At 41.9% G+C, this 27,081-nt stretch overlaps 1 protein-coding gene across 2 annotated transcripts in view; it reads right to left on the reverse strand.

Annotated features, from left to right (window-relative positions):
• Positions 1–27,081, reverse strand: part of LOC129823590 (macrophage mannose receptor 1-like) — a 115,646-nt gene that overhangs the window by 58,380 nt on the left and 30,185 nt on the right. For both annotated transcript variants that reach the window (XM_055882441.1, XM_055882440.1), the window contains exons 6-15: positions 23,903–24,040; positions 22,021–22,197; positions 19,326–19,468; positions 18,254–18,367; positions 17,426–17,541; positions 15,013–15,161; positions 11,222–11,421; positions 8,349–8,470; positions 6,100–6,175; positions 2,430–2,583 (exon numbers count right to left, since the gene is read on the reverse strand). In XM_055882441.1, coding sequence (XP_055738416.1) covers positions 2,430–2,583; positions 6,100–6,175; positions 8,349–8,470; positions 11,222–11,421; positions 15,013–15,161; positions 17,426–17,541; positions 18,254–18,367; positions 19,326–19,468; positions 22,021–22,197; positions 23,903–24,040 — 1,389 coding nt within the window. The remainder of the gene's footprint in view (positions 1–2,429; positions 2,584–6,099; positions 6,176–8,348; positions 8,471–11,221; positions 11,422–15,012; positions 15,162–17,425; positions 17,542–18,253; positions 18,368–19,325; positions 19,469–22,020; positions 22,198–23,902; positions 24,041–27,081) is intronic.

The following is a 27,081-nucleotide window of genomic DNA, read 5'->3' on the forward strand; positions in this document are numbered from 1 at the left end:
ATGGCATTGAGGAGTACACCACCTCAGTCACCGGCTTCATCAATAAGTGCATCGACGACGTCGTCCCCACAGTGACCGTATGTACATACCTCAACCAGAAGGATACATACCTCAGCCATGGATTACAGGCAACATCCGCACTGAGCTAAAGGGTAGAGCTGCTGCTTTCAAGGAGCAGGACTCTAACCCGGAAACTTATAAGAAATCCCGCTATGCCCTTCAATAAACCATCTGTCACGATCGTTGTTAAGTGAAAGAGAGGACCAAGGCGCAGCGTGATATAGATACATCTTCTATTTTAATAGAAGAAGAAACGAACACGAACACTAATACAAACTAGACAAAACAACAAACGACCGTGAAGATACAAAAACGAAAGTGCAGACACAAGCTACTAACATCAAGACATAGACAATTACCCACAACCTACCTAATGACTATTGCTGCCTAAATATGGCTCTCAATCAGAGACAACGATAGACAGCTGTCTCTAATTGAGAACCAATCCAGGCAACCATAGACTTACATAAACACCTACACTGAACACAACCCCATGAACTCTACCAAAACCCCCTAGACAATACAAACACCCCCTAGACAATACAACCACCCTAGACAATACAAACACCCCCTAGACAATACAAACACCCCCTAGACAATACACACACCCCCTAGACAATACAAACACCCCCTAGACAATACAAACACCCCCTAGACAATACAAACACCCCCTAGACAATACAAACACCCCCTATACAATACACACACACCCTAGACAATACAAACACCCCCTAGACAATACAAACACCCCCTAGACAATACAAACACCCCCTATACAATACACACACACCCTAGACAATACAAACACCCCCTATACAATACACACACACCCTAGACAATACAAACACCCCCTATACAATACACACACACCCTAGACAATACAAACACCCCCTAGACAATACAAACACCCTACACTAGACAAAAAACACACAAACATCCCCCATGTCACACCCTGACCTAACTAAAATAATAAAGAAAACAAAGATAACTAAGGCCAGGGCGTGACACCATCAAACAGGCAAAGCATCAATACAGGACAAAGATTGAATCCTACAACACCGGCTCTGATGCTCGTCGGATGTGGCAGGGCTTGTAAACCATTACAGACTACAAAGGGAAGCACAGCCGCAAGCTGCCTAGTGACGCGAGCCGACCAGATGAGCTAAATTGCTTCTATGCGTGCTTCGAGGCAAGCAACACTGAAGCATGCATGAGAGCACCAGCTGTTCTGGATGGCTGTGTGATCACGCTCTCTGTAGCCGATGTGAGTAAGACCTTTAAACAGGTCAACATTCACAAGGCCGCAGGGCCAGACGGATTACCAGGACGTGTACTCCAAGCATGCGCTGACCAACTGGCAAGTGTCTTCACTGACATTTTCAATCTGTCCCTAACCGGGTCTGTAACATATTTCAAGCAGACCACCATAGTGCCTGTGCCCAAGAACACCAAGGTAACCTGCCTAAATGACGACCGACCCGCAGCACTCACGTCTATAACCATGAAGTGCTTTGAAAGGCTGGTCATGGCTCACATCAACACCATTATCCCAGAAACCCTAGACCCACTCCAATTTGCCTACCGCCCCAACATATCCACAGATGACACAATCTCTATCTCCACACTGTCCTTTCCCACCTGGACAAAAGGAACACCTATGTGAGAATGCTATTCATTGACTACAGCTCATCGTTCAACATCATAGTGCCCTCAAAGCTCATCACTAAGCTAAGGACCCTGGGACTAAACACCTCCCTCTGCAACTGGATCCTGGACTTCCTGACGGGCCGCCCCCAGGTGGTAAGAGTAGGTAACAACACATCTGCCACGCTGATCCTCAACACAGGGGCCTCTCGGGGGTGCGGGCTCAGTCCCCTCCTGTGCTCCCTGTTCACTCAAGACTGCATGGCCAAGCATGATTCCAACACCATCATTAAGTTTGCTGACGACACAACAGTGGTAGGCCTGATCACCGACAACGATGAGACAGGCTGTCATTGAGCCATACATTACCTTTAGGGATCTCACACAGCCAGTCATTGAGCCATACATTACAGTACCTTTAGGGATCTCAGACAGCCAGTCACTGAGTCATACATTACAGTACCTTTAGAGATCTCAGACAACCAGACATTGAGCCATACATTACCTTTAGGGATCTAACACAGCCAGTCATTGAGCCATACATTACAGTACCTTTAGGGATCTCACACAGCCAGTCATTGAGATATACATTACCTTTAGGGATCTCAGACAGCCAGTCGTTGAGCTATACATTGCATTACCTTTAGGGATCTCACACAGCCAGTCATTGAGCCATACATTACCTTTAGGGATCTCACACAGCCTGTCATTGAGCTATACATTACCTTTAGGGATCTCACACAGCCAGTCGTTGTAGCCCTCACAGTTTACATCGTTCCAGGATCCCTCTTCATCCCAATAAGAGTTCAGAATCTCAGCACAGGACTCCACGCCGTTGTAGTTGTTGGGTTCCCCCTCTATCCAGTGTTGGAAGGACAGCTGAGGACAAACACATGTGTAATAGAAACTTTCCCACGAGGTAGACTTCTGATCAACAATACTTCAAACCTATTACAGACAATCATGAACATTCCTTGAGGAAAAACATGAGCCAACATGGGAGGCAGCTCAGTTGGACGTGTCAGGAACAACTCCAGCAACACATTATTATAATTAGCAGTAGTAGTAGTAGTATTAGTAGTATTACTATTAGTAGCAGTATTACCATTAGTATTAGTGGTATCACTAGTAGTATTACTATTAGTAGCAGTATTACCATTAGTATTAGTGTTATTACTAGTAGTATTACTATTAGTAGCAGTATTACTATTAGTAGCAGTAGTAGTAGTACGAGTAGTAGTAGTACTAGTAGTATTACTAGTATTATTATAATTAGGAGTAGTAGAAGTATTACTATTAGTAGTAGCAGTATTACCATGAGTATTATAATTAGTAGTAGTGATATTAGTAGTAGTAGTGGTATTAGTATTAGTAGTATTACTAATAGTAGTAGTATTACTATTAGTACTAGTAGTAGTATTACTGTTATTATAATAAGTGGTAGTAGTAGCAGTAGTAGTAGTAGTAGTAGTAGTAGTAGTAGTATTACTATTAGTAGCAGTAGTAGTATTATTTATATTAGTAGTAGTAGTAGTAGTAGTATTTCTATTGGTAGTAGTAGAAGTATTACTATTAGCAGCAGTAGTAGTAGTAGTATTTCTAGTAGTAGTAGTAGTAGTAGTAGTATTAAAAGTAGTAGTAGTATTACTATTATTATTATAATTATCAGAAGTGGTAGTATTACTATTAGTAGTAGTAGTAGAAGCAGTATTACTAATAGTAGTAGTTTTACTATTAGTGGTAGTAGTAGTAGTAGTAGTATTATTATTAGTAGTAGTAGTAGTAGTATTTCTAGTAGTAGTAGTAGTAGTAGTAGTAGTATTAAAAGTAGTAGTAGTATTACTATTAGTAGTAGTTTTACCATTAGTGGTAGTAGTAGTAGTATTATTATTAGTATTATTATTATTAGTAGTAGTAGTATTTCTAGCAGTAGTAGTAGTAGTAGTAGTATTAAACGTAGTAGTAGTAATGGTAGTATTACTATTAGTAGTAGTAGTAGTATTTGAAGCAGTATTACTATTAGTAGTAGTAGTAGAAGCAGTATTACTAGTAGTAGTAGTTTTACCATTAGTGGTAGTAGTAGTAGTATAATTATTATTAGTAGAAGTAGTATTATAGTATTACCATTATTATTATAATTAGTAGTATTATTACTATTAGGAGTAGTAGTAGTAGTAGTAGTAGTAGTATTACTATTATTATTATATTTAGTAGTAGTAGTAGCATTACTATTAGTAGCAGTAGTAATAGTAGTATTACTATTGGTAGTAGTAGTAGTACTATTATAATAATTAGTAGTAGTATTACTATTAGTAGTAGTAGTAGTATTTCTATTAGTAGTGGTAGTAGCAGCAGAATTACAATTATTATTATAATTAGTAGTAGGATTACTATAATTATTATATTAGTAGTAGTAGTATTACTATTAGTAGTAGTAGCATTACTATTATTATATTAGTAGCAGTATTACTATTAGTAGTAGTAGTAGTATATTAGTAGTAGTACTAGTAGTATTACTATTAGTAGCAGTATTACTATTAGTAGTAGTAGTAGTAGTATTACTATTATTATTATATTTAGTAGTAGTATTAGCATTACTATTAGTAGCAGTAGTAATAGTAGTATTACTATTGGTAGTAGTAGTAGTACTATTATAATAATTAGTAGTAGTATTACTATTAGTAGTAGTAGTAGTATTTCTATTAGTAGTGGTAGTAGCAGCAGAATTACAATTATTATTATAATTAGTAGTAGGATTACTATAAGTAGTAGTAGTAGTAGCATTACTATTGTTATATTAGTAGCAGTATTACTATTAGTAGTAGTAGTAGTAGTGTATTAGTAGTAGTAATAGTAGTATTACTATTTGTAGCAGTATTACTATTAGTAGTAGTAGTAGTATTACTATTATTATATTAGTAGTAATAGTATTAATATTAGTAGCAGCAGTAGTAGTAGTACTACTATTAGTAGCAGTAGTAGTAGTAGTAGTATTACTATTAGTAGCAGTAGTAGTATTACTATTAGTAGCAGTAGTAGTATTACTATTAGTAGCAGTAGCAGTAGTAATAATAGTAGCAGTAGCAGTAGTAATAATAGTATTACTATTAGTAGCAGTTGTACTATTAGTATTACTATTAGTATCAGTAGTAATAGTAGTAGTATTACTATTAGTAGCAGTAGTAATAGTAGTATTACTATTAGTAGCAGTAGTAGTAGTAGTAGTAGTATTACTATTAGTAGCAGTAGTAGTATTACTATTAGTAGCAGTAGTAGTATTACTATTAGTAGCAGTAGTAGTATTACTATTAGTAGCAGTAGCAGTAGTAATAATAGTATTACTATTAGTAGCAGTAGCAGTATTACTATTAGTAGCAGTAGTATTAGTACTATTACTATTCGTAGCAGTAGTACTATTACTATTAGTAGCAGTAGTAATAGTAGTATTACTACTAGTAGCAGTAGTAATAGTAGTATTACTATTAGTATCAGTAGTAATAGTAGTATTACTATTAGTAGCAGTAGTGGTAGTAGTAGTATTACTATTAGTTGCAGTAGTAGTATTACTATTAGCAGCAGTAGTAGTATTAGTATTACTATTAGTAGCAGTAGTATCAGTAGTAATAGTAGTAGTATTACTATTAGTAGCAGTAGTAATAGTAGTATTACTATTAGTAGCAGTAGTAGTAGTAGTAGCAGTAGTAGTATTACTATTAGTAGCAGTAGTAGTATTACTATTAGTAGCAGTAGTAGTATTACTATTAGTAGCAGTAGTAGTATTACTATTAGTAGCAGTAGCAGTAGTAATAATAGTATTACTATTAGTAGCAGTAGCAGTATTACTATTAGTAGCAGTAGTATTAGTACTATTACTATTCGTAGCAGTAGTACTATTACTATTAGTAGCAGTAGTAATAGTAGTATTACTACTAGTAGCAGTAGTAATAGTAGTATTACTATTAGTATCAGTAGTAATAGTAGTATTACTATTAGTAGCAGTAGTGGTAGTAGTAGTATTACTATTAGTTGCAGTAGTAGTATTACTATTAGCAGCAGTAGTAGTATTAGTATTACTATTAGTAGCAGTAGTAACAGTAGTATTACTATTAGTATCATTAGTAATAGTAGTTTTACTATTAGTATCAGTAGTAGTAGTAGTAGTATTACTATTAGCAGCAGTAGTGGTATTACTATTAGTAGCAGTAGTACTATTAGTATTGCTATTAGTAGCAGTAGTACTATTAGTATTACTATTAGTAGCAGTAGTAATAGTAGTATTACTATTAGTATCAGTAGTAGTATTTCTATTGGTAGCAGTAGTAGTAGTAGTATTACTGTTAGTATTATAATTAGTAGTAGTACTAGTATTTGTATTATCATGCAAACATTACTCACTGGCGACCCATCAGTCCAGGCGTAGCCAGCGTTGGGATCCTGAGCACTCAGGCCGATCCAGGAAGTCCCACCACGGCTAAGGTATCCAAAACAATACTATATTATCACCATGGCTACGGTATCCAGAACAATACTATATTATCACCATGGCAGGGAATACAACTTCTATCAGTGTGAGTTATCAGTATTACATTATTGGTATGTCTGAGGCCCCACCTAATGGACAAGGTTTGAGAGAACTGGAAGAAGGTGGAAATATAACTGTCATATACATGTTATTAAACCTTTATAGGTAACATGTTATTAAACCTTTATAGGTAACTAATGTTATTAAACCTTTATAGGTAACATGTTATTAAACCTTTATAGGTAACTAATGTTATTAAACCTTTATAGGTAACAAACATGTTATTAAACCTTTATAGGTAACATGCTATTAAACCTTTATAGGTAACAAACATGTTATTAAACCTTTATAGGTAACATGCTATTAAACCTTTATAGGTAACTAATGTTATTAAACCTTTATAGGGAACTAATGTTATTAAACCTTTATAGGTAACTAATGTTATTAAACCTTTATAGGTAACTAATGTTATTAAACCTTTATAGGTAACTAATGTTATTAAACCTTTATAGGTAACTAATGTTATTAAACCTTTATAGGTAACTAATGTTATTAAACCTTTATAGGTAACAAACGTGTTATTAAACCTTTATAGGTAACAAACGTGTTATTAAACCTTTATAGGTAACTAATGTTATTAAACCTTTATAGGTAACTAATGTTATTAAACCTTTATAGGTAACTAATGTTATTAAACCTTTATAGGTAACTAATGTTATTAAACCTTTATAGGTAACAAACGTGTTATTAAACCTTTATAGGTAACAAACGTGTTATTAAACCTTTATAGGTAACAAACGTGTTATTAAACCTTTATAGGTAACTAATGTTATTAAACCTTTATAGGTAACTAATGTTATTAAACCTTTATAGGTAACTAATGTTATTAAACCTTTATAGGTAACTAATGTTATTAAACCTTTATAGGTAACTAATGTTATTAAACCTTTATAGGTAACTAATGTTATTAAACCTTTATAGGTAACTAATGTTATTAAACCTTTATAGGTAACAAACGTTATTAAACCTTTATAGGTAACAAACGTGTTATTAAACCTTTATAGGTAACAAACGTGTTATTAAACCTTTATAGGTAACTAATGTTATTAAACCTTTATAGGTAACTAATGTTATTAAACCTTTATAGGTAACAAACGTGTTATTAAACCTTTATAGGTAACAAACGTGTTATTAAACCTTTATAGGTAACTAATGTTATTAAACCTTTATAGGTAACTAATGTTATTAAACCTTTATAGGTAACTAATGTTATTAAACCTTTATAGGTAACTAATGTTATTAAACCTTTATAGGTAACAAACGTGTTATTAAACCTTTATAGGTAACAAACGTGTTATTAAACCTTTATAGGTAACAAACGTGTTATTAAACCTTTATAGGTAACTAATGTTATTAAACCTTTATAGGTAACTAATGTTATTAAACCTTTATAGGTAACTAATGTTATTAAACCTTTATAGGTAACTAATGTTATTAAACCTTTATAGGTAACTAATGTTATTAAACCTTTATAGGTAACTAATGTTATTAAACCTTTATAGGTAACTAATGTTATTAAACCTTTATAGGTAACAAACGTTATTAAACCTTTATAGGTAACAAACGTGTTATTAAACCTTTATAGGTAACAAACGTGTTATTAAACCTTTATAGGTAACTAATGTTATTAAACCTTTATAGGTAACTAATGTTATTAAACCTTTATAGGTAACAAACGTGTTATTAAACCTTTATATGTAACTAATGTTATTAAACCTTTATAGGTAACAAACATGCTATTAAACCTTTATAGGTAACTAATGTTATTAAACCTTTATAGGTAACATGTTATTAAACCTTTATAGGTAACTAATGTTATTAAACCTTTATAGGTAATTCATGTTATTACACCTTTATAGGTAACTAATGTTATTACACCTTTATAGGTAACTAATGTTATTAAACCTTTATAGGTAACAAACATGCTATTAAACCTTTATAGGTTGACTCTATGGATCCTAGAATAAGACCTGTCGAAGATTATTGGGGGCTGGAATCGTTGCTAACCGATAAAGGTGTGTGTTGGAATATCTGAGTGTTTAAGTGAGGTTGAAGAACTTACACATGATGCATAGACTGGAGGTCTGTAGAACTGTGGATGCTGAGTAGGTCTCCTCCAATCACCCTGCAGAAGTCCCGAGCCTCAAACCAGGTCTTCTTATCTGCGTGATGCCCTGTAAAGAACTGGACCAGACAGACAAACGATTCAGTGCAGACCAGAGCCCTATGGGTAGTGCACTACTTTACACCAGAGCCCTATGGGTAGTGCACTACTTTTGACCAGAGCCCTATGGGTAGTGTACTACTTTAGACCAGAGCCCTATGGGGCTAGTGCACTACTTTAGACCAGAGCCCTATGGGGGTAGTGCACTACTTTTGACCAGAGCCCTGTGGGGGTAGTGCACTACTTTTGACCAGAGCCCTATGGGTAGTGCACTACTTTAGACCAGAGTCCTATGGGTAGTGCACTACTTTAGACCAGAGCCCTATGGGGGTAGTGCACTACTTTAGACCAGAGCCCTATGGGTAGTGCACTACTTTAGACCAGAGCCCTATGGGTAGTGCACTACTTTAGACCAGAGCCCTATGGGGGTAGTGCACTACTTTTGACCAGAGCCCTATGGGTAGTGCACTACTTTAGACCAGAGCCCAATGGGTAGTGCACTACTTTAGACCAGAGCCCAATGGGTAGTGCACTACTTTAGACCAGAGCCCTATGGGGGTAGTGCACTACTTTAGACAGGAGCCCTATGGGTAGTGCACTACTTTAGACCAGAGCCCTATGGGTAGTGCACTACTTTTCACCAGAGCCCTATGGGTAGTACACAGGTAAAATACTGTCATTTAAGACACAGACTGTCTCTGGATCATAATCTGCTACAGTTAGGAAGAGATCCTTATACTACAGACTGTCTCTGGATCATGATCTGCTACAGTTAGGAAGAGATCCTTATCCTACAGACTGTCTCTGGATCATGATCTGCTACAGTTAGGAAGAGATCCTTATCCTACAGACTGTCTCTGGATCATGATCTGCTACAGTTAGGAAGAGATCCTTATCCTACAGACTGTCTCTGGATCATGATCTGCTACAGTTAGGAAGAGATCCTTATCCTACAGACTGTCTCTGGATCATGATCTGTTACAGTTAAGAAGAGATCCTTATCCTATAGACTGTCTCTGGATCATGATCTGTTACAGTTAGGAAGAGATCCTTATACTACAGACTGTCTCTGGATCATGATCTGTTACAGTTAGGAAGAGATCCTTATCCTACAGACTGTCTCTGGATCATGATCTGTTACAGTTAGGAAGAGATCCTTATACTACAGACTGTCTCTGGATCATGATCTGTTACAGTTAGGAAGAGATCCTTATACTACAGACTGTCTCTGGATCATGATCTGCTACAGTTAGGAAGAGATCCTTATACTACAGACTGTCTCTGGATCATGATCTGCTACAGTTAGGAAGAGATCCTTATCCTGTCTCTGGATCATGATCTGTTACAGTTAGGAAGAGATCCTTATCCTACAGACTGTCTCTGGATCATGATCTGTTACAGTTAGGAAGAGATCCTTATACTACAGACTGTCTCTGGATCATGATCTGCTACAGTTAGGAAGAGATCCTTATCCTACAGACTGTCTCTGGATCATGATCTGTTACAGTTAGGAAGAGATCCTTATCCTACAGACTGTCTCTGCATCATGATCTGTTATAGTTAGGAAGAGATCCTTATCCTACAGACTGTCTCTGGATCATGATCTGTTACAGTTAGGAAGAGATCCTTATCCTACAGACTGTCTCTGGATCATAATCTGCTACAGTTAGGAAGAGATCCTTATCCTACAGACTGTCTCTGGATCATGATCTGGTACAGTTAGGAAGAGATCCTTATCCTACAGACTGTCTCTGCATCATGATCTGTTACAGTTAGGAAGAGATCCTTATCCTACAGACTGTCTCTGGATCATGATCTGCTACAGTTAGGAAGAGATCCTTATATGAAGACAAACCAGGTCATTATCCTAAATGACCTAGAACCTCTGTAGATCTGTTGGTAGGACATGGTGCTTGCAAGACCAGGATATTGGGTTTGATTCCCGAGACCACCCATACTGCAAAATGTACTCTTGCATGACTGTGGATAAAACATGTCTGTTGTTATATTGTAGAACCTGGCTGTATAGATGTCAAATGAGGAGGAACAACATTAAAAAACTTATTCGGGATCGGTGTACCTTCCACGGGACGGCTGAGCTAACGTAGGAAAAGGGGTTTGGCATGAGGTTGTGAGAAACAAGAACATTTCCCAGGATATAGACATATCTGATATTGGCAGAAAGCTTCAATTCTTGTTAATCTAACTGCACTGTCCAATTTACAGTAGCTATTACAGTGAAAGAATACCATGCTATTGTTTGATGAGAGTGCACAATTTTGAACAAGAAAAGTTATTAATAAACATATTAGGCACATTTGGGCAGTCTTGAATTTTGAACAGAAATGCTTTGGTTCTTTAGATCAGTCTAAAACTTTACAATACACTGATGCCATCTAGTGGCCAAAATCTAAATTGCACCTGGGCTGGAATAATACTACATAGGGCCTTTCTCTTGCATTTCAAAGATGATGGTACAAAAAGAATACAAAATAACGGTTGGGTTTTTCTTTGTATTATCTTTTACCAGATCTATTGTGTTATATTCTACTACATTCCTTTCACATTTCCATAAACTTCAAAGTGTTTCCTTTCAAATGGTAACAATAATATGCATATCCTTGCTTCAGGTCCTGAGCTACAAGCAGTTAGACTTGGGTATGTCATTGTAAGAGAAAATAGAAAAAAGGGGCAAATCCTTAAGAGGTTTTAACTCCTCTGGAGGTTGTTACTACAGTCAGAATACATATTAGTTTCATTCTTATGTCTACCTTGAAGCAGTAGCTCCTAGACCCCAGAGGACTCCAGCCCTCATAGCACCTGGGAGGGACAGGTGTGATTGGTTCTGGTGTTGGCCCCGCTCCTTCTGCCAGGTGTTTACAGATATACTTCTCCTGATTGGTGCAGCTCAGCACATCCCATAATCCAGCTAGAGTCCCTGTTGTCATGGCCACACAACCCTGTCTACTGCCTGAGGTCAAAGTTGATATGAAGAGAGAACACAAATACAGAACAACATTCAGTTTCACAGTTAAGAGCACCTATTACCATGTTCAATGAGATTCAGTTATATAGAACTGTAGTCAGACTCCTACTATAGAACTGTAGTCAGACTCCTACTATAGAACTGTAGTCAGACTCCTACTATAGAACTGTAGTCAGACTCCTACTATAGAACTGTAGTCGGACTACTACTATAGAACTGTAGTCAGACTCCTACTATAGAACTGTAGTCAGACTCCTACTATAGAACTGTAGTCAGACTCCTACTATAGAACTGTAGTGAGACTCCTACTATAGAACTGTAGTCAGACTCCTACTATAGAACTGTAGTCAGACTCCTACTATAGAACTGTAGTCAGACTCCTATTATAGAACTGTAGTCAGACTCCTACTATAGAACTGTAGTCAGACTCCTATTATAGAACTGTAGTCAGACTCCTACTATAGAACTGTAGTCAGGCTCCTACTATAGAACTGTAGTCAGACTCCTACTATAGAACTGTAGTCAGACTCCTACTATAGAACTGTAGTCAGACTCCTACTATAGAACTGTAGTCAGACTCCTACTATAGAACTGTAGTCAGACTCCTACTATAGAACTGTAGTCAGACTCCTACTATAGAACTGTAGTCAGACTCCTACTATAGAACTGTAGTCAGACTCCTACTATAGAACTGTAGTCAGACTCCTACTATAGAACTGTAGTCAGACTCCTACTATAGAACTGTAGTCAGACTCCTATTATAGAACTGTAGTCAGACTCCTACTATAGAACTGTAGTCAGGCTCCTACTATAGAACTGTAGTCAGACTCCTACTATAGAACTGTAGTCAGACTCCTACTATAGAACTGTAGTCAGACTCCTACTATAGAACTGTAGTCAGACTCCTACTATAGAACTGTAGTCAGACTCCTACTATAGAACTGTAGTCAGGCTCCTACTATAGAACTGTAGTCAGACTCCTACTATAGAACTGTAGTCAGACTCCTACTATAGAACTGTAGTCAGACTCCTACTATAGAACTGTAATCAGACTCCTACTATAGAACTGTAGTCAGACTCATACTATAGAACTGTAGTCAGACTCCTACTATAGAACTGTATTCAGACTCCTACTATAGAACTGTAGTCAGACTCCTACTATAGAACTGTAGTCAGACTCCTACTATAGAACTGTAGTCAGGCTCCTACTTCATAGACATCGTACATAATCTTGTATCGAAACATCACCATTCACCTTCTCCCCAAAGAATTACAACAGGTTTGATATTATATGAATATGATACATTATCATTATATATTATTGTAATGAAACAGATAGTGGTCGGTGAACCCTCAACTTTCTGGCCCTGCACACCATCGACAAGAAAGCATGCTCCCTTGGGGGAGTTGATGAACACGCTTCTAAACTCATGGTCACTACAATATGTAGTACTATTATATATATCTCTGTGGTTGTCCTATACCTGGCATCTGTCACTACAATATATAGTACTATTATATATATCTGTGGTTGTCCTATACCTGGCATCTGTCACTACAATATATAGTACTATTATATATATATGAGGTTGTCCTATACCTGGCATCTGTCACTACAATATATAGTACTATTATATATATCTGAGGTTGTCCTATACCTGGCATCTGTCACTACAATATATAGTACTATTATATATATCTGAGGTTGTCCTATACCTGGCATCTGTCACTACAATATATAGTACTATTATATATCTCTGAGGTTGTCCTATACCTGGCATCTGTCACTACAATATATAGTACTATTATATATATCTGAGGTTGTCCTATACCTGGCATCTGTCACTTCAATATATAGTACTATTATACATCTCTGAGGTTGTCCTATACCTGGCATCTGTCACTACAATATATAGTACTATTATATATCTCTGTGGTTGTCCTATACCTGGCATCTGTCACTACAATATATAGTACTATTATATATCTCTGAGGTTGTCCTATACCTGGCATCTGTCACTACAATATATAGGACTATTATATATATCTGAGGTTGTCCTATACCTGGCATCTGTCACTACAATATATAGTACTATTATATATATCTGAGGTTGTCCTATACCTGGCATCTGTCACTACAATATATAGTACTATTATATATCTCTGAGGTTGTCCTATACCTGGCATCTGTCACTACAATATATAGTACTATTATATATATCTGAGGTTGTCCTATACCTGGCATCTGTCACTACAATATATAGTACTATTGTACATCTCTGAGGTTGTCCTATACCTGGCATCTGTCACTACAATATATAGTACTATTATATATATCTGAGGTTGTCCTATACCTGTTATCTGTCACTACAATATATAGTACTATTATATATCTCTGAGGTTGTCCTATACCTGTTATCTGTCACTACAATATATAGTACTATTATATATATCTGAGGTTTTCCTATACCTGGCATCTGTCACTACAATATATAGTACTATTATACATCTCTGAGGTTGTCCTATACCTGGCATCTGTCACTACAATATATAGTACTATTATATATATCTGAGGTTGTCCTATACCTGGCATCTGTCACTACAATATATAGTACTATTATATATATCTGAGGTTGTCCTATACCTGGCATCTGTCACTACAATATATAATACTATTATACATCTCTGAGGTTGTCCTATACCTGGCATCTGTCACTACAATATATAGTACTATTATATATATCTGAGGTTGTCCTATACCTGGCATCTGTCACTACAATATATAGTACTATTATATATATCTGAGGTTGTCCTATACCTGTTATCTGTCACTACAATATATAGTACTATTATATATCTCTGAGGTTGTCCTATTCCTGGCATCTGTCACTACAATATATAGTACTATTATATATATCTGAGGTTGTCCTATACCTGTTATCTGTCACTACAATATATAGTACTATTATACATCTCTGAGGTTGTCCTATACCTGGCATCTGTCACTACAATATATAGTACTATTATATATATCTGAGGTTGTCCTATACCTGGCATCTGTCACTACAATATATAGTACTATTATATATATCTGAGGTTGTCCTATACCTGGCATCTGTCACTACAATATATAGTACTATTATATATCTCTGTGGTTGTCCTATACCTGGCATCTGTCACTACAATATATAGTACTATTATATATATATATCTGAGGTTGTCCTATACCTGGCATCTGTCACTACAATATATAGTACTATTATATATCTCTGAGGTTGTCCTATACCTGGCATCTGTCACTACAATATATAGTACTATTATATATCTCTGTGGTTGTCCTATACCTGGCATCTGTCACTACAATATATAGTACTATTATATATCTCTGAGGTTGTCCTATACCTGGCATCTGTCACTACAATATATAGTACTATTATATATCTCTGAGGTTGTCCTATACCTGGCATCTGTCACTACAATATATAGTACTGTTATATATCTCTGAGGTTGTCCTATACCTGGCATCTGTCACTACAATATATAGTACTATTATATATCTCTGAGGTTGTCCTATACCTGGCATCTGTGCGTTCCAGTGGGTATACCTGACCCTGTTGTTTTTCGTCCAGCTGAAGATGTCGATGTGGTTCCGGTTGGAGAGTCCGATCCAGAAGTGTTGCTCTGGCCTGGTCCCAACCAGGCTGATTAAGAAAGCATTATCCACCCTGGACACATTATTAATAAAACATTATTATTATAACATTATCCACCCTGGACACATTAATATAGATCATGTCACGTTCCTGACCTATTTCTGTTAGTTTGTTATATGTGTTAGTTGGTCAGGACGTGAGGTTGGGTGGGCATTCTATGTTTTCTGTTTCTATGTTGGTTTATGGGTTGCCTGGTATGGCTCTTAATTGGAGGCAGGTGTTTGGCGTTTCCTCTAATTGAGAGTCATATTTAGGTAGGTGTTTTCACAGTGTTCGTTGTGGGTGATTGTCTCCTGTGTCTGTGTCGGTACACCACGCGGGACTGTTTTCGGTTTGTTTGTTCATCGTTCATTTGTGTAGCCTATTTTCTCTATTCGTGCGTTCTTCATGTTTTATGTAAGTTCGTCGTCTAGGTCTGTCTACACCGTTTATTTGTTTTGTTAGTGTATTAGTCGAGTTCGTGTTTTTCTTTAATAAATCATGTCTATAAACTCCGCTGCGCCTTGGTTCAATCCATGTTCCTCCTCTTCTGATGAAGAGGAAGAGGAAAGCCGTTACAGATCATTATTATTATAACATTATCCACCCTGGACACATTATTATGAAAACAATATTATTATAACATTATCCACCCTGGACACATTATTAGTAAAACATTATTATTATAACATTATCCACCCTGGACACATTATTAATAAAACATTATTATTATAACATTATCCACCCTGGACACATTATTAATAAAACATTATTATTATAACATTATCCACCCTGGACACATTATTATGAAAACATTATTATTATAACATTATCCACCCTGGACACATTATTAATAAAACATTATTATTATAACATTATCCACCCTGGACACATTATTAGTAAAACATTATTATTATAACATCATCCACCCTGGACACATTATTATGAAAACAATATTATTATAACATTATCCACCCTGGACACATTATTAGTAAAACATTATTATTATAACATTATCCACCCTGGACACATTATTAATAAAACATTATTATTATAACATTATTCACCCTGGACACATTATTAGTAAAACATTATTATTATAACATTATCCACCCTAGACACATTATTAGTAAAATATTATCATTATAACATTACTATAGATCATTATCGTGGAACATTATCATGGAACCTTATCGTGGATCATTATCCACCCTGGACACATTATTATGAGACATGATCATTGTAGCATTATCATGGAACCTTATCGTGGATCATTATCCACCCTTCGCACATTATTATGAGACATGATCATTGTATCATTATCGTGGATCATTATCCACCCTGGACACATTATTATGAGACATTATCATTGTAGCATTATCATGGATCATTATCCGCCCTGGACACATTATTATGAGACATTATTGTTGTGCATTATCGTGGATCATTATCCACCCTGGACACATTATTATGAGACGTTATCATTGTAGCATTATCATGGATCATTATCCACCCGGACACATTATTATGAGACATTATCATTGTGCATGATCATGGATCATTATCGTGGGTCATTATCCACCCTGGACACATTATTATGAGACATTATCATTGTAGCATTATTGTGGATCATTATTGTGGATCATTATCCACCCTGGACACATTATTATGAGACATTGTCATTGTAGCATTATCATGGATCATTATCGTGGGTCATTATCCACCCTGGACACATTATTATGAGATGTTATCATTGTAGAATTATCATGGATCATTATCATGGGTCATTATAATTGTAGCATTATCATGGCTCATTATCGTGGGCCATTATCCACCCTGGGCACATTATTATGAGACATGATCATCGTAGCATTATCGTGGATCATTATCGTGGATCATTATCGTAGATCATTATCGTGGGTCATTATCCACCCTGGACACATTATCAATATGACGTTATTGAAACATTATGGTTAAAGGTATATTTTACTCAAAAACTCTATTTTAGCATTTAGTCCTTTAGTCCACTGTTAATACAATGCCCCAAAATGGTGTCAGTAGCCGAGGGTTCAAGATGGAGCACTTTCAGTATAGAGCAAAAACGGTGATGACATAACAGTGGACCAAATAAGAAAAAAATATAAGTTTGTTTTTGAGTACAATATTATTTTAAACATTATAATGGAACTTTGTCCACCCTGAACTCATTATCATTAGACAATGTATTATCTAGATTATCCAAATTCATCTAGCCCAAATTTTTGATGTAGAGAAGTATATCCCGGTTTCTTTCTTACCTGCTAGAAACATCTGCCAGATATGCCTGTGAGCTCTTGCATGTCTCTTTGGCCTCATCAAAGGTCTTGATCTCTGGTCCCACAAAGTAGCAGTAGGAGCCGTGCCTGGTCCAATGCTTCAGAGAGACAAACAGGGTCAGACACAGCTGTTAGACTGTTGAGCTGGTCTAGGTGTAAGGCTGGTCATGGCTCACATCAACACCATTATCCTAGAATCCTGTTGAGCTGGTCTAGGTGTAAGGCTGGTCATGGCTCACATCAACACCATTATCCTAGAATCCTGTTGTATTCGGCGCACGTGACAAATCACATTTGATTTGATTTGATTTTTGATGTAAATGTTGATTATCTACCTACCTGCCCAGGGACTACAGTTGACAACTAGCTAGCTGACTAAATCTGACACATTTACAGAATGTTTATTTTTTCTACTTTATTCAGACAGTTGGAAATAGAGGTGGAGAAGTGGGAGTGACATCAGGAAGGCTTGAACCTCAGTCTCCGGTAGAGAGAGCCATATATGTGGCTGTTCCTGAGAACATCAGCGCTATAGAGCAAGACCTCTGCTCTCCCTGGCTGACCTCTGCTCTCCCTGGCTGACCTCTGCTCTCCCTGGCTGACCTCTGCTCTCCCTGGCTGACCTCTGCTCTCCCTGGCTGACCTCTGCTCTCCCTGGCTGACCTCTGCTCTCCCTGGCTGACCTCTGCTCTCCCTGGCTGACCTCTGCTCTCCCTGGCTGACCTCTGCTCTCCCTGGCTGACCTCTGCTCTCCCTGGCTGACCTCTGCTCTCCCTGGCTGTCCTCTGCTCTCCCTGGCTGTCCACTCACCGGTTTGCAGCCTGGGTTAGTGTCCACCTGGTCCCCTGAGGGTTTGGAGGTAGATTTCTTCATACAGATGAAGCCATGCTGGTTGTCACACACCTGGGTAGCCCACCTGCCCTGCTGCAAGACAGACACACAGGACAAGCAGGGAGAGGGTTGGTGTGGTTGTGAATGGGTGTTAGGGTTAGGGGGTGTTAGGGCCAGGGTTAGGGGGTGTTAGGGCCAGGGTTAGGGGGTGTTAGGGCCAGGGTTAGGGGGTGTTAGGGCCAGGGTTAGGGGGTGTTAGGGCCAGGGTTAGGGGGTGTTAGGGCCAGGGTTAGGGGGTGTTAGGGCCAGGGTTAGGGGGTGTTAGGGGGTGTTAGGGCCAGGGTTAGGGGGTGTTAGGGGGTGTTAGGGCCAGGGTTAGGGGGTGTTAGGGCCAGGGTTAGGGGGTGTTAGGGCCAGGGTTAGGGGGTGTTAGGGTTGGGGGGTGTTAGGGCCAGGGTTAGGGGGTGTTAGGGCCAGGGTTAGGGGGTGTTAGGGCCAGGTTTAGGGGGTGTTAGGGTTAGGGAGTGTTAGGGCCAGGGTTAGGGGGTGTTAGGGCCAGGGTTAGGGGGTGTTAGGGCCAGGGTTAGGGGGTGTTAGGGTTAGGGGGTGTTAGGGCCAGGGTTAGGGGGTGTTAGGGTTAGGGGGTGTTAGGGCCAGGGTTAGGGGGTGTTAGGGTTAGGGAGTGTTAGGGCCAGGGTTAGGGGGTGTTAGGGCCAGGGTTAGGGGGTGTTAGGGTTAGGGGGTGTTAGGGCCAGGGTTAATGGGTGTTAGGGTTGGGGGGTGTTAATGTTAGGGCCAGGGTTAGGTGGTGCCAGGTAGCCTAGTGGTTAGAGCGTTGGGACAGTAGGTTAGGTTGCTAGATCGAATCCCCGAGCTGGCAAGGTACAAATCTGTCGTTCTGCTACTGAACAAGGCAGTTAACCCACTGTTCCTAGGCCGTAATTGTAAATAAGAATTTGTCCTTAACTGACTTGCCTAGTTAAATAAAGGTTAAACAAAATAGAAATAGGGGGTGTTAGGGCAGTGTGGAGGGGGGATGATGGTACCATACCTCTCCCCTGACCAGTACACAGTTGCCCCCCATTGGCATGGCTTCCTCCCACCTGGTGAAGGTGACAGGGGATTGGTCGCTCCACTCAAACAGTAGTGGCGTCTTGACATCGTTCATCCCGATCCACAGCTCGTCAGCGGCCGCTGGGATAGAGGAGAGGTGGAGAGGTGGAGAGGTGAGAGTTGGAGAGGTGGAGAGGGGAGTTGGAGAGGTGGAGAGGTGGAGAGGGAGAGGTGGAGAGGTGGAAAGGTGGAGAGGTGGAGAGGTGGAGAGGTGGGAAGGGGAGAGTTGAAGAGGTGGAGAGAGGGAGAGGGGAGAGGTGAGAGGTGGAGAGGGGAGAGGTGGAGAGGGGAGAGGTGAGAGGTGGAGAGGGGAGAGGTGGAGAGGGGAGAGGTGAGAGGTGGAGAGGGGAGAGGTGAGAGGTGGAGAGGGGAGAGGTGGAGAGGGGAGAGGTGAGAGGTGGAGAGGGGAGAGGTGAGAGGTGGAGAGGGGAGAGGTGAGAGGGGAGAGGTGAGAGGTGGAGAGAGGGAGAGGGGAGAGGGGAGAGGGGAGAGGTGAGAGGTGGAGAGGGGAGAGGTGAGAGGTGGAGAGGGGAGAGGTGGAGAGGGGAGAGGGGAGAGGTGAGAGGTGGAGAGGGGAGAGGTGAGAGGTGGAGAGGGGAGAGGTGGAGAGGGGAGAGTTGGAGAGGGGAGAGGTGGAGAGGGGAGAGGTGGAGAGGGGAGAGGTGGAGAGGTGAGAGTTGGAGAGGTGGGAAGGAGAGAGTTGAAGAGGTGGAGAGAGGGAGAGGGGAGAGGGGAGAGGTGAGAGGTGGAGAGGGGAGAGGTGGAGAGGGGAGAGGTGAGAGGTGGAGAGGGGAGAGGTGAGAGGTGGAGAGGGGAGAGGTGAGAGGGGAGAGGTGGAGAGGGGAGAGGTGGAGAGGGAGAGGTGGAGAGGGGAGAGTTGGAGAGGGGAGAGGTGGAGAGGGGAGAGGTGGAGAGGTGAGAGTTGGAGAGGTGGGAAGGAGAGAGTTGAAGAGGTGGAGAGAGGGAGAGGGGAGAGGGGAGAGGTGAGAGGTGGAGAGGGGAGAGGTGGAGAGGGGAGAGTTGGAGAGGGGAGAGGTGGAGAGGGGAGAGGTGGAGAGGTGAGAGTTGGAGAGGTGGGAAGGAGAGAGTTGAAGAGGTGGAGAGAGGGAGAGGGGAGAGGGGAGAGGTGAGAGGTGGAGAGGGGAGAGGTGGAGAGGGAGAGGTGGAGAGGTGGAAAGGTGGAGAGGTGAGAGTTGGAGAGGTGGAGAGGTGAGAGTTGGAGAGGTGGAGAGAGGGAGAGGGGAGAGGTGAGAGGTGAGAGGTGGAGAGGGGAGAGGTGGAGAGGGGAGAGGTGGAGAGGGGAGAGGTGGAGAGGGGAGAGGGGAGAGGTGAGAGGTGGAGAGGGGAGAGGTGGAGAGGGGAGAGGTGGAGAGGGGAGAGGTGGAGAGGGGAGAGGGGAGAGGTGAGAGGTGGAGAGGGGAGAGGTGGAGAGGGGAGAGGTGGAGAGGGGAGAGGGGAGAGGTGGAGAGGGGAGAGGGGAGAGGTGAGAGGTGGAGAGGGGAGAGGTGGAGAGGGGAGAGGTGGAGAGGGGAGAGGTGGAGAGGGGAGAGGGGAGAGGGGAGAGGTGAGAGGTGGAGAGGGGAGAGGTGGAGAGGGGAGAGGTGGAGAGGGGAGAGGTGGAGAGGTGGGAAGGGGAGAGTTGGAGAGGTGGAGAGGTGGAGAGGGGAGAGGTGGAGAGGTGGAGAGGGAGAGGTGGAGAGGGGAGAGTTGGAGAGGGGAGAGGTGGAGAGGGGAGAGGTGGAGAGGTGAGAGTTGGAGAGGTGGGAAGGGGAGAGTTGGAGAGGTGGAGAGGTGGAGAGGGGAGAGGTGGAGAGGTGGGAAGGGGAGAGTTGGAGAGGTGGAGAGGTGGAGAGGTGGAGAGGTGGAGAGGGGAGAGGTGGAGAGGGGAGAGGGGAGAGGTGGAGAGGTGGGAAGGGGAGAGTTGGAGAGGTGGAGAGGTGGAGAGGGGAGAGGTGGAGAGGTGGGAAGGGGAGAGTTGGAGAGGTGGAGAGGTGGAGAGGGGAGAGGTGGAGAGGTGGAGAGGGGAGAGTTGGATAGGTGGAGAGGTGGAGAGGGGAGAGGTGGAGAGGTGGAGAGGGGAGAGGTGGAGAGGTGAGAGTTGGAGAGGTGGAGAGGGGAGAGGTGGAGAGGTGGAGAGTTGGAGAGGGGAGAGGTGGAGAGGGGAGAGTTGGAGAGGTGGGAAGGGGAGAGTTGGAGAGGGGAGAGTTGGAAAGGGGAGAGTTGGAGAGGGGAGAGCTGGAGAGTTGGAGAGGGGAGAGGTGGAGAGGTGGGAAGGGGAGAGTTGGAGAGGTGGAGAGTTGGAGAGGTGGAGAGGTGGAGAGGTGTAGAGGTGGAGAGGTGGGAAGGGGAGAGTTGGAGAGGGGAGAGTTGGAAAGGGGAGAGTTGGAGAGGGGAGAGGTGGAGAGGTGGAGAGGTGGAGAGGTGGAGAGGTGGAGAGGTGGAGAGGTGGAGAGGGGAGAGGTGGAGAGGGGAGAGGTGGAGAGGGGAGAGGTGGAGAGGGGAGAGGTGGAGAGGTGGAGAGGGGAGAGGTGGAGAGGGGAGAGGGGGAGAGGTGGAGAGGTGGAGAGGTGGAGAGGTGGAGTTAGCCTTTTCACTGACTGTCTAACGTGTGAGCGTATCTGTGTTTCACTGACCATATCCCAGCTGTGACATCACAAAGCTGTGCTCCTCGATGTTGTAGACGCTGGCCAGGTCGCCTCCGTCCTTCCGACATTCCGTCTGAGCCTCTGTCCAGGTCTTCTTGGTACGCTGCAGGAGGTAGCACCTGGCAGCGTAGGGAATCCACGGACTGGAGCAGAAACCTGTCTCTTCTGTTGATCACAAACACAGGGAAACACATTGTAGAATACAAGAAATACACAAATAAACTAAATAATACAAAAATGAACTGGACTAGACTAGACTGGACTGAAATGAACTGAACGTAATTAAAACAAACTGTCCGGAGATTGAACTGGACTAAAATAGACTGTACAAGATTGAAATGGACTAGACTGGACTAAAATGGACTGGACTAGATTAAATTGAGCAGAGTAGAACAGAGTGTTGGATCTGGGTGAACAGGGGTTATAGGGAGGTCTTTCTGACAGACCTACCTGGGTGAACGGGGGGTTATAGGGAGGTCTTTCTGACAGACCTACCTGGGTGAACGGGGGACGTAGGTGGGTCTTTCTGACAGACATACCTGGGTGAACAGGGGGTGTAGATGGGTCTTTCTGACAGACCTACCTGGGTGAACAGGGGGTTATAGGGAGGTCTGACAGATCTACCTGGGTGAACAGGGGGTTATAGGGAGGTCTTTCTGACAGACCTACCTGGGTGAACAGGGGGTTATAGGGAGGTCTTTCTGACAGACCTACCTGGGTGAACGGGGGGTTATAGGGAGGTCTTTCTGACAGACCTACCTGGGTGAACGGGGGACGTAGGTGGGTCTTTCTGACAGACCTACCTGGGTGAACAGGGGGTTATAGGTGGGTCTTTCTGACAGACCTACCTGGGTGAACAGGGGGTTATAGGGAGGTCTTTCTGACAGACCTACCTGGGTGAACAGGGGGTTATAGGTGGGTCTTTCTGACAGACCTACCTGGGTGAACGGGGGACGTAGGTGGGTCTTTCTGACAGACCTACCTGGGTGAATGGGGGACGTAGGTGGGTCTTTCTGACAGACCTACCTGGGTGAACGGGGGGTTATAGGGAGGTCTTTCTGACAGACCTACCTGGGTGAACAGGGGGTTATAGGGAGGACTTTCTGACAGACCTACCTGGGTGAACGGGGGGTTATAGGGAGGTCTTTCTGACAGACCTACCTGGGTGAACGGGGGGTTATAGGGAGGTCTTTCTGACAGACCTACCTGGGTGAACAGGGGGTTATAGGGAGGACTTTCTGACAGACCTACCTGGGTGAACGGGGGGTTATAGGGAGGTCTTTCTGACAGACCTACCTGGGTGAACGGGGGGTTATAGGTGGGTCTTTCTGACAGATCTACCTGGGTGAACGGGGGGTTATAGGGAGGTCTGACAGATCTACCTGGGTGAACAGGGGGTTATAGGGAGGTCTTTCTGACAGACCTACCTGGGTGAACGGGGGGTTATAGGGAGGTCTGACAGATCTACCTGGGTGAACAGGGGGTTATAGGTGGGTCTTTCTGACAGACCTACCTGGGTGAACAGGGGGTTATAGGGAGGTCTTTCTGACAGACCTACCTGGGTGAACAGGGGGTTATAGGGAGGTCTTTCTGACAGACCTACCTGGGTGAATGGGGGGTTATAGGGAGGTCTTTCTGACAGACCTACCTGGGTGAACAGGGGGTTATAGGGAGGTCTTTCTGACAGACCTACCTGGGTGAACGGGGGGTGTAGGTGGGTCTTTCTGACAGACCTACCTGGGTGAACGGGGGGTTATAGGGAGGTCTTTCTGACAGACCTACCTGGGTGAACGGGGGGTGTAGGTGGGTCTTTCTGACAGACATACCTGGGTGAACAGCGGGTGTAGGTGGGTCTTCCTGACAGTCCTACCTGGGTGAACGGGGGGTGTAGGTGGGTCTTTCTGACAGACGTAGCCATGTGTCTTGGAGCACAGGGAGCTCTGCCAGTAGAACTGCTGAGCTGGGATGACCAGTCCACACATCTGACCAGGATCAGAGAGAGGATGACCTACAGACAAACAGCTATATCACTACATCTGACCAGGATCAGAGAGAGGATGACCTACAGACTAACAGCTATATCAATACATCTGACCAGGATCAGAGAGAGGATGACCTACAGACAAACAGCTATATCAATACATCTGACTGACCCTGGTCCTTTTCCCCTATATAGTGTAACTGACCCTGGTCCTATCCCCCTATATAGTGTAACTAACCCTGGTCCTTTTCCCCTATATAGTGTAACTAACCCTGGTCCTTTTCCCCTATATAGTGTAACTAACCCTTGTCCTATTCCCCTATATAGTGTAACTAACCCTGGTCCTTTTCCCCTATATAGTGTAACTAACTAACCCTGGTCCTATTCCCCTATATAGTGTAACTAACCCTGGTCCTTTTCCCCTATATAGTGTAACTAACTGACCCTGGTCCTTTTCCCCTATATAGTGTAACTAACTAACCCTGGTCCTTTTCCCCTATATAGTGTAACTAACCCTGGTCCTTGTCCCCTATATAGTGTAACTAACCCTGGTCCTATTCCCCTATATAGTGTAACTAACTAACCCTGGTCCTATTCCCCTATATAGTGTAACTAACTAACCCTGGTCTTTTTCCCCTATATAGTGTAACTAACTAACCCTGGTCCTTTTCCCCTATATAGTGTAACTAACTGACCCTGGTCCTTTTCCCCTATATAGTGTAACTAACTAACCCTGGTCCTTTTCCCCTATATAGTGTAACTAACCCTGGTCCTTGTCCCCTATATAGTGTAACTAACCCTGGTCCTATTCCCCTATATAGTGTAACTAACTAACCCTGGTCCTTTTACCCTATATAGTGTAACTAACTAACCCTGGTCCTTTTCCCCTATATAGTGTAACTAACTAACCCTGGTCCTTTTCCCCTATATAGTGTAACTAACCCTGGTCCTTTTCCCCTATATAGTGTAACTAACCCTGGTCCTTTTCCCCTATATAGTGTAACTAACTAACCCTGGTCCTTTTCCCCTATATAGTGTAACTGACCCTGGTCCTTTCCCCCTATATAGTGTAACTAACTAACCCTGGTCCTATTCCCCTATATAGTGTAACTGACCCTGGTCCTTTTCCCCTATATAGTGTAACTAACCCTGGTCCTATTCCCCTATATAGTGTAACTAACCCTGGTCCTTTTCCCCTATATAGTGTAACTAACTAACCCTGGTCCTATTCCCCTATATAGTGTAACTAACTGACCCTGGTCCTTTTCCCCTATATAGTGTAACTAACTAACCCTGGTCCTTTCCCCCTATATAGTGTAACTGACCCTGGTCCTATTCCCCTATATAGTGTAACTAACTGACCCTGGTCCTTGTCCCCTATATAGTGTAACTAACCCTGGTCCTTTTCCCCTATATAGTGTAACTAACTAACCCTGGTCCTTTTCCCCTATATAGTGTAACTAACCCTGGTCCTTTTCCCCTATATAGTGTAACTAACTAACCCTGGTCCTTTTCCCCTATATAGTGTAACTAACCCTGGTCCTTTTCCCCTATATAGTGTAACTAACCCTGGTCCTTTTCCCCTATATAGTGTAACTAACCCTGGTCCTTTTCCCCTATATAGTGTAACTAACTAACCCTGGTCCTTTTCCCCTATATAGTGTAACTGACCCTGGTCCTATTCCCCTATATAGTGTAACTAACTGACCCTGGTCCTTGTCCCCTATATAGTGTAACTAACCCTGGTCCTTTTCCCCTATATAGTGTAACTAACTGGCCCTGGTCCTTTTCCCCTATATAGTGTAACTAACTAACCCTGGTCCTTTTCCCCTATATAGTGTAACTAACCCTGGTCCTTTTCCCCTATATAGTGTAACTAACTAACCCTGGTCCTTTTCCCCTATATAGTGTAACTAACTAACCCTGGTCCTTTTCCCCTATATAGTGTAACTAACCCTGGTCCTATTCCCCTATATAGTGTAACTAACCCTGGTCCTATTCCCCTATATAGTGTAACTAAACCTGGTCCTATTCCCCTATATAGTGTAACTAACCCTGGTCCTATTCCCCTATATAGTGTAACTAACCCTGGTCCTTTTCCCCTATATAGTGTAACTAACCCTGGTCCTATTCCCCTATATAGTGTAACTAACCCTGGTCCTATTCCCCTATATAGTGTAACTAACCCTGGTCCTATTCCCCTATATAGTGTAACTAACCCTGGTCCTATTCCCCTATATAGTGTAACTAACCCTGGTCCTATTCCCCTATATAGTGTAACTAACCCTGGTCCTATTCCCCTATATAGTGTAACTAACCCTGGTCCTTTTCCCCTATATAGTGTAACTAACTGACCCTGGTCCTTTTCCCCTATATAGTGTACCTAACTAACCCTGGTCCTTTTCCCCTATATAGTGTAACTAACCCTGGTCCTATTCCCCTATATAGTGTAACTAACCCTGGTCCTATTCCCCTATATAGTGTAACTAACCCTGGTCCTTTTCCCCTATATAGTGTAGCTAAACCCTGGTCCTTTTCCCCTATATAGTGTAACTAACTAACCCTGGTCCTTGTCCCCTATATAGTGTAACTAACCCTGGTCCTATTTCCCTATATAGTGTAACTAACTGACCCTGGTCCTTGTCCCCTATATAGTGTAACTAACTAACCCTGGTCCTATTCCCCTATATAGTGTAACTAACTAACCCTGGTCCTATTCCCCTATATAGTGTAACTAACTAACCCTGGTCCTTTTCCCCTATATAGTGTAACTAACTAACCCTGGTCCTTTTCCCCTATATAGTGTAACTAACTGACCCTGGTCCTTTTCCCCTATATAGTGTAACTAACCCTGGTCCTATTCCCCTATATAGTGTAACTAACTAACCCTGGTCCTATTCCCCTATATAGTGTAACTAACTAACCCTGGTCCTTGTCCCCTATATAGTGTAACTAACCCTGGTCCTATTCCCCTATATAGTGTAACTAACCCTGGTCCTATTCCCCTATATAGTGTAACTAACCCTGGTCCTTTTCCCCTATATAGTGTAACTAACCCTGGTCCTTTT

This window comes from Salvelinus fontinalis, chromosome 26, assembly GCF_029448725.1.
Source record: "Salvelinus fontinalis isolate EN_2023a chromosome 26, ASM2944872v1, whole genome shotgun sequence".
In the NCBI taxonomy this organism is placed as follows: domain Eukaryota; kingdom Metazoa; phylum Chordata; class Actinopteri; order Salmoniformes; family Salmonidae; genus Salvelinus; species Salvelinus fontinalis.